Source organism: Mesocricetus auratus, unplaced genomic scaffold, assembly GCF_017639785.1.
Source record: "Mesocricetus auratus isolate SY011 unplaced genomic scaffold, BCM_Maur_2.0 Super-Scaffold_100048, whole genome shotgun sequence".
Taxonomy (NCBI): Eukaryota; Metazoa; Chordata; class Mammalia; order Rodentia; family Cricetidae; genus Mesocricetus; species Mesocricetus auratus.
In genome coordinates this window covers 5255310-5264111 of record NW_024429225.1, presented here as the reverse complement: position 1 = coordinate 5264111, position 8802 = coordinate 5255310, and the positions used below count along the sequence as shown (strand labels likewise).

Genomic DNA, 8802 nt, shown 5'->3' with positions numbered 1-8802 from the left:
CCCCATCTCAAAAAACAAAACAAAACAATAAAAAGAAACAATAGACAATGATGTTCATTGATGTAAATGATGTCATCCTTAAGAGATAAAAGTGCTATAAATGAATAAATGTAAATACTGGGCTACATTCTGTCAAGAAACAGGAAGGTATTTTAAATGTCATGATGTCTACTGCTTTTAATTACACTTTAGTATAATCTCTGTTTGCTTATCAAGATCCCCCACCAAGTTATAGCTTCCTTTTGGGGTGTGGGGGGACACGAAGTTGAGATAGGGTTTCTCTGTGTAGTCTGGCGGTCTTGACCTCGCTCTGTAGACCAGGCTGGCCTTGAACTCACAGAGACCCACCTGCCTGTGCCTCCTGAGTGCTCGGATCAAAGGCGTGCACCACCATCAGACGCTAACACAGAGGTGCCTGTACTCTCAGAGCAATGTAGAATTAATGCCTCTGTGAATAGTAAATAGCTCGAAGTGCATACCCAATTTCTTACTCTACATACTGCCAGTAGATTTAGAAGAGAATTTGGGATGCAGATATTCAGGCGGGTAGTGTGGATGCTTTGTTACTGGGGTTGTAATGTACAAATGGTCAGACTAGTCATATGGCAAGATTATCCATCCAAATGCACAAATTATGCTAGAAAATCCCTCCCATGTTCCTCCCTTGCCGAAAGCCAAAGTATCATTCTGCATATGCCCATAGAAAGCCTGGCCTTCTTACACATCCCCACGGAAGCACGGTGCACAACAGAAACGATCCTGATTTAAATAATGACTTGGAGTTATCTGACAGGTTACATCCTAGGAGAAAGACAACGTGCCCTACTGACCTGATTCCACAAAATAAACGTGACAGAGAAGACTGTCTGTTCTTAAGAACGAGGCTGGAGATTGTTTTCCAGGGATTCTCGACATAGGATGGGCTAATCAAATAAATACTTTTCAGTTAAAAGAACTGTCTGAGATGATAGTATGCCTGCCTCCACAATCCAGAGAATGCCTTCTAGAACAGCCTATGCCCCCGCAAGGTATCTGTCTTGCTTGAAACAGAGAATTCAAAGAAAGACAGATCACAGACCTGCATATAGCCCTCTGAGGATTTCCTCCTTCCTAAGCCTCCCACCCGCCTCTGTCAAGGGCCCCAGCTCACTTTCCCCCTTTCAAGACACCCCTGCCCTCAGCAGAGTGTCTGTCCTTCCCTGTAAGTGGTCAGATTCTGGTCTCTTTCCGCCTTCTGTCTCTGTAAGCTGCCTCAGAAATCTAGCAGCAGGGAGAATCAGTATTTCCTGATCCCAGGAGATAAGTTACAGAATCAGAGGCGCACTAAAAACAAAAACAAAACCAACCCCGGGAAGGCTTAAAGATCATAGATTCACTGCTAGGCATTCATTCCTGATTATACTAACAAGTAAGCTAAACATATTAAGTGACTTGCCCCGGGGTGGCAAAATTGAACCTAGAACCTCCGGGTTATTTTTGTTTTTGTTTGTTTTTTCTTTCAGTGTAATCTATCACACACGTGCTTGGCTGGCATCGCCATCGTTATAACGGAGGTACACCAGCTGTGCAGAAAAAACTGAGACACAGGGACTTGGTTTCCATCCAAGGCCTTGCTGTAAGAAGCAAAGAATAGGAAATTGAAGTACAAGAGTGTAAGCAATCCTGAGAGCTGGCATTGGGAGGCTGGGACTCCTTTTTCTAAGAGGGAGTAGTGTTGCCCAGGTGAGCAGCAGGCATAGGGCGGGGTGCCTGCTTATGTATGGGCTGGAGGTTAGGCAAGGGCCAGGCCAGGTGACCGAGCAGGTCCTGCGGAGGTTGCAAGCGGGCCTAAAGCCTGGAACGTGAGCGAGCAACTTCCAGGGCCCCTCAGGGCAGACAGCTGAGTCAGCCCCTGGGCTCATGACCCGAAAGTGGAAGAACGAGTGGGAGAAAGCCTCGTTCCAGCTGGCATCCGGGGGCGTGGGAGCGAGGGGGAGAAGCCACGGCGCGGAGAGCGCGCACCGGGAGGCGGGAGCTGCCCTGAGGCCGACACGGCGGTGACCCCATCCGACCCCTCCGCTTCAGGGGGGAGGGGGAGACACAGAGCACAGAATGCAGCGGCTCCGGGCCTTCCGGGGAGGCGCGCGCGCGGCCCGGGGGCGGGGCCTCGCCCGGGGCCCGCCCACGCAGGGGTGCGTAACAATGGGGCGGGGCCTCGGAACGCCGCTGCGGCGGCCGTCGGCCGGGGTGGGGGGGAGCCTGCGGGGAGGCGGAGTCGCCTCGGCCGCAGCTGCTGCCCCAGCTCGGGATTTGAAAGATTATAAAGTCCGGGCAGGGAGGGCGGCGGCTTCGGATGCGCGTGTGGCGGAAGCGCCGGCGGCATGAACTACCCGGGCCGCGGCGCCCCGCGGAGCCCCGAGCGTAACGGCCGCGGCGGCGGCGCCTGGGAGCTGGGCTCGGACGCGGCGGGCGCGTTCGGCGGCGGCGGCGGCTGCTGCTTCGAGCACCAGCCCGGGGACGGCGTGCCGCTGGCGCTGCTGCGCGCCGAGCCGCTGCACCTGGCGCCGGGCTCCGACGAGCTGAGCCACCTTGCCCTGGACTCGTGCCTCAGCGACGAGAACTACGACTTCAGCTCGGCCGAGTCGGGCTCGTCCCTGCGCTACTACAGCGAGAGCGAGAGCGCGGGCGGCGGCAGCTCCTCTTCGCCTCCGCCGCCGCCGCTGGTCGCCTCGAACGCGGGGGGCGGCGGGGCGGCGGGAGGGGGCACCGGGGAGAGGAAGCGCGCTCGGCCGGGCAGCTCGGCAGCCCGGCATCGCTACGAGGTGGTGACGGAGCTGGGCCCCGAGGAGGTGCGCTGGTTCTACAAGGAGGACAAGAAGACCTGGAAGCCCTTCATCGGCTACGACTCGCTGCGCATCGAGCTCGCCTTCCGGACCCTGCTGCAGACCACGGGGGCCCGCGCCCGCGCCCGCACCCGCGCGGGGGGCCGCGATGGAGACCCGGCGTGCGGCCCGGCCTCCAGCTCCGGGGAGGAAGACGACGAGGACCGCGCCTGCGGCTTCTGTCCGCGCGCGGCGGGGCCCGAGCCGGAGATGGAGGAGCTGGTGACCATCGAGCCGGTGTGCGTGCGCGGCGGCCTCTACGAGGTGGACGTCACTCAAGCAGAGTGCTACCCGGTGTACTGGAACCGTAAGTGGCTGGCTAGGGGCGGGGCGGGGCCGGGGCCCCCCGGCTGCGGCGCTCGCTGGACTGGGTCCGGGGCTCGGCTGCCCCCGTGACTCCTGCTGGTCGGGCGAGGATGCAGATTGTGCGGGGTGCGTCGTCAGGTGAAGGGTGAAAGAGCAGATGACAGCGCCCGAGCTGCCAAGGAGGGGGGAGGTGGTCGGGAGGGGAGGATCCACCGGGGATGGCGCCTCCTGGGTGAGGCGGGTGCTGCTGCCATCCCCTGGAGGGGATCCAGGAGCGGATCCCCAATCCCGTAGATTTAGCTTCTTGACCCTGCCGGTGTGTCCACATGGATATGAGATTCGGTCTCATGTCTGCTGAAGCGCTGGCGATTTACACCGCATGCCCAGGAGTGAGTGGGAAGGTTTGAGAATCTACAGTTCAGTTAGAGACCCGGGAAGAGAAAAGCCCTGGCGGGAACGGAGAGCCGCGGTGTGTTATTAACCTGGGCGTGTTGGCAGAGGAGGAAAGAACGGCAGGAAAGGGCTCTGGGAAGTGGGTTCCTAGCCTCCGTGTAGAATGCTGGTGTATCTCTTAGGTCCTGTTCACATATTTTTACTTTTGCTTCTTAACCTGGGAAAATTGCAAGACCTACGCCCCGTTTTTCTCATCTGTTAAATGGGGCTGTCGTAAAGGTCTGAACAGTGCTTAGACAACACGAGTACGTTTAAAATCAGAGTAAGGAGAAAGGCAATCCAGGAATATCTGCCTTAGCATGCAGCATTTACTAGTGTGATATATAATAATATAATCACATATATCGTGGATGCTATATAATAAGTTGTTGGCCATCAATAATTTGTTACATACAGTGTTAACTTTATGGGGTTCAGTGCCCTAACTCATGTCCTTCCCGATCTTTAGACCCTCCATACATCTTACTTTATTCTGACATTTTAATAATGTGCATTGATGACTTAGCTTCCTTTCAATGTATTTAGTGACTTCTGGGCAGAGTCCACCACCTTTATCTTTGAGCTCATAAAACCTAGCATAACAGGCTTTGGTGACTTGGCATTAGATTGCAACAGTAATTCTGATAATGTCAGAGCATGCATACATTAAGTGCATGTTACTAAGAAGTCAAATTCAACACATGCCAGACCCAGTAAAATTAGCGTAGCAGAGATTTCTTGCTGCACATGATGACAATCAAGGCATTTTTTTTAAAGATGAGACTCTTATGTGACCCTTTGATTGTGAGCTCGCTGAGAACCAGGAGCCTTGCATTCATTCATCATTTGCATTATTGGGGAAACCAGTATCTTTCAGAGGCGATCCCTGCCCCTTGACAATGCAGACCCACCGTGGGGTCACTCCTGCAGATGGAAGCACAGAACTTAGTGGGCTCGGTAAGAAGGACGGGAGTGCAGAGTGTCCTCCAAAGGGGAGCTGGAAACCAGAAGCTCCGTCTCACCCTTGAGTGCCTGGGTGATGCCTACACGTTCTGACGCCGTGCTGTTCACACAGTAATGTTGTGACCGTCGTCATTTCACTGTGATGACAAATGGATGTTGACTCCCAGCATATGAGGAAGTAGCCCCAGCACGATTAATGAGCTTGACCAAGGTCACTCGGCTGGAAAGCGATACAGCTATCATCTCTTTAATCAGAGAGGGACCACAAGGCCGCACCTGAAAAATTTCACCCGCAGTGAAGGATGGAAGACTGAATCCAGAGGTTGGCTGTAGTCGGAGGAAGCAGGGGTGTTAGGGAAAGGGGCTCCTCTCAGCCGGGGCCAGCACATCCAAGGACACACAGGCCTGCCACTGCAGAGCAGCTGAAGAAATGAAGGCCCAGGATTCAGACATCCAGTCAGGGTTTGGATTTGACCACCCCGGAGGCGTGAGGTGTCTGAGGGCTGGTGAGCGGCACGCACCGGGGAGAGCACTGCCCAGGGTGGGTGTGCAGTGTAGAGTTTGGACTTCATCCATGGAGTCACAGTGAACAAAGGTGCTGCACCAGTTAGGTGTGGTGAGAGCCAGGTGGAGAAGAGAAAACAGCATCTTACGTTGTAGATCAGCTGGGGTGTGGCGAAGGCCCACACAATAACCCTGAAGGTCGTGTGGACTTAGGCCTCTCCGCTTTTCCTTCCTAAAGCAGTTATTGTTTGGCCAATCATGACTTATAAATTATTTGTTGTTTAATTAGTATAGAACAGCTACCTTATTTCCATTTTAGTATTTTCTGATCAGCTCTTTACGACCTATTTAACCCTGTGGGTGTTCATCTTATAACGCAGAGTGAGAACACAAAAGCTTTTTTTGTTTTTGGTGTCCTGTTAAGTTTCCATGCCTCACAACGTCCTGTGTAACTATTTGAATTGGTTTCCCGAGTTTCTGTGTATTGTGTACGTTTTCACACTTTTGGGGGAGAGTTCATTCCCAGAACGGTCATCTCACCCTTTGCTCAAATAACAGGGCTTATCAGTAGTCCAGGTCTCCACCTTCCCGTTGTATGTTCCCTTTCCCCTTTGGGAAACTGAATGGGGGTAATGAAACGTTTTTAACAGAAAAGGAAAAAAAAACCTTCAGCAAGGACCTCCTGAGTATGGTAGCAATGTCTGTCTATTGGGCATTTAGGTTTTTGTTGCCTAATTTAACCCACTGTTTCTTGGCATTAGGGACAATGAACTAGCTCTGTCCGATAAATGAAAGGTATTAATTTACCCTTCCTTCTGAACTCTATTCACAGACATCTGTCAGTCAGACAGGGAGCAGCATTTGTCTTCTACAGATAGGAAGTTCATATGGATGGGGGAAATGTAGCTGTAGGACATTATTTCGGTTTGTCATCTAGATATGCTTATGACTGCATGTGGGCATTGCAGATAAAAGCTGGTCATTGCTGAGTAAAGGCTAGGTGAACTCCCTCGTTCCCGCTGTTCCTCTAAGCTACTTGTTTTGAGAATTGCCATCTGTGACACGGGACTAAGTAGGTAACTGTTAACTGTATATGGATCTCAAAAAGCTGTGCACCCAACAAAGACTAATGCGGTGACCACTGCAAAATTGTGTGTTGCTGGCCTTGTCATCAGAGGTGACAAAATATTTGCAAAGAATATTGGCAAGAAAGTGGCCAAACAGTGTAGTCACACACTGATGGGAAGACATCTGGAACTAGAGATGTTTCGTGAGCTTAAAATAGTGTTGCTGCTATTTCGTGACCTTGATGTGTGTAGTGTACACTGGAGAGTGTATGATTTTTATTCACTGAGCAAATTACTTAATTAGGCACACTTTTTCCCCCCTCTGGGAATGTGTAGTTTCCAGAAGCAGCTCCTGGCCACAGGTCCCCCCATCCCCTTCTGACTCTAGCCACATTATTACAGGTTTCAACCATTTACACTGTCGGATACTTTAGAGGCCAGTCTGTTATCTTCGTGGATGCTACAATTAAAGGGACATTACATTCTTGACAAAACAGGGTTAAACTGGAGGTTCCCCCTCAAATACATATTTATTAGTTTAGCATAAATGTAACCTATTAAAGTGTGAGTGGTAAATCCTTTCTGTGGCACAGTAGATGTCATGTGAGGATGTATGGGGGTCCACTGGTCCACCGTGTTTCTGTATGGCTTGAATGTAGTCGTGCGAGTTATACAAATGTTTTATGTAAATGTTCAGGATGCTTCTCTCTCCTCTGCTAAGCCCCTCCTCTTTCTTCATGTACTGTTTTATTATAAAGGACACTTTGTGCTCCTTCCTTTTCCAGAATCTATTTCCTGGATCTTTTATTTCTTCATCAATGCCTGTGTTTTGTGTTTGGTTGAGGCCTTTTATGTCTGGAACCCTGCAGCTGATCCCTTTCTGTAGAGAACAAGAAAAGAGTGGATGTGCTGGCCAAGGCATCCTCAGAAAGTCGTGGACACCGAGGGGAGGGTAGGGGAGGGTAGGGGAGGGGAGAGGGAGGCCTGAGGGGAGGGCGTGAAGACTTCACAGGGATCCTGAGGTGGAGATTGCTGGCAGAAGAATTTTAAAGTAGTGCTAAAAGCTCTGGAATTGGAATCGGATCCGAGGCCTTGATCTTTCCATGAGCAGGATAGAGTTTAAACATGTCTTCAAAGAAAAGCAGCAACACTGATAGAGGGTACAGAGTCAGACAGACCTGGCTTTTTGTGTCAAGGTCCACTCCTAAAAAAAGGGCGGGTGGGCAGAATGCGATTCTTATCTGCACATCGTGTGTGTTCTTATTACATGTGTGTATCTACTTTTCTACTTTACATATCTACATTTCTACTTTAGGATATTTTTATTAGATCTACTCATTTTATGTGTGAGTATTCTGCCTTCATTTATGTCTCTGAATCATGACTGTGCTTGGTGTCCACAGGAGTCAGAAGAGGGCATCGGTTCCCCCCAGAAATGGAGTTATAGATGGTTGTGAACCACTGTGTGGGTGCTGGGAATCATACCCAGTTTTCTGGAAGGGCAGCCAGTGCCCTAGCCACGCCCCCCCACAACCCCTACACCTCTCTTTTAGTTCTGCTTCTTTAAAGGGAAATCGTGCCCACAGACAAAAGTTAAATCACCCACAAATGAAAGGTGTTTTGAGACGAAGAACATACATAGATATTTCTGACACGGCAACATTAGGAGACAAGTGGAATTTAAGATGGTGAAAAGCTGATATTGACTGTATCAGAGAAATATGGACAGGTGGAAGAAATGATGGAAGAAATGATATAATGCCAGCAGCAATTCTCTCTTGTATGTACTGCTTTCCATTTTTACCAAATTGCCAAAAAGAATAAACCACGTATCCATTAATGTTTATCCGAAAGTCTTAAGCTACATCAAGATAGCTTTTATCATTGTTATTCTAGTTTTCAGATTAACTCTGTTAAGTGACTACAGGGGCCAGGCCAGCCTTTGGAAATCATGTTGTCACTGATACTTCTTTACCCCATAACCAGAGATATCTGAGAATTCCAGGGAAATAATATAAATTGTATCTGAGTGGTGGACGGCATTTCTGAAAACTTGTAAGATAAGCTTTTGTGTGCTTGATGTAATTTTTATTACTGTGTGAGTGGAAATCTGCATTTCTACTTCTCCCTTTGGCTATTTCCTTATTTTAAACATTGATACAGACTCACCCTTGCCGCATTGCACAGGACGGAGAACTAGATGACCTCTGCCAATGCCTGAGGTTTCTGAACCCTGTGCCGTGGAATGTGCACTGACAGAGCTGGAACAGGCCTCAGCATCTCAGCGTGGGGTGTCAGATGAGTCCCAGCACTGTTTTACTTACAGCAAGTGGCCAGCTTTCACTTAACACACTGTTGACAGAATCTACATTCTCACAGGATTGCTTTCGACTAGGCCTACGGTCGACCTGGTTTTCCCTCATACTTCTTCAGTAAAACGTGTGTGTGTGTGTGTGTGTGTGTGTGTCTGTGTCTGTGTGTGTGTGTCTGTGTCTGTGTGTGTGTGTCTGTGTGTGTGTCTGTGTGTGTGTGTCTGTGTGTCTGTGTGTGTGTGTCTGTGTGTGTGTCTGTATGTGTGTGTCTGTGTCTGTGTGTCTCTGTGTGTGTGTGTCTGTGTCTGTGTGTGTGTGTCTGTGTGTCTGTGTGTCTCTGTGTGTGTGTCTGTGTGT

The 8802-nt window shown here is 50.1% G+C and overlaps 1 protein-coding gene across 6 annotated transcripts in view; it reads left to right on the top strand.

Moving 5' to 3' along the window:
* Positions 1-2231: 2231 nt before the first annotated feature.
* Ddhd1 (DDHD domain containing 1) overlaps positions 2232-8802 on the top strand; it is an 80521-nt gene continuing 73950 nt past the window's right edge. For 3 of the 6 annotated variants that reach the window (XM_040735753.1, XM_040735752.1, XM_040735754.1), the window contains exon 1: positions 2234-3168. In XM_040735753.1, the coding sequence (XP_040591687.1) occupies positions 2361-3168 (808 nt within the window). In that variant the 5' untranslated portion in view covers positions 2234-2360. Of the gene's footprint in view, positions 3169-8802 lie in introns of all 6 variants that reach the window. The other 3 variants (XM_040735750.1, XM_040735751.1, XM_040735755.1) reach the window with 3 other exon arrangements.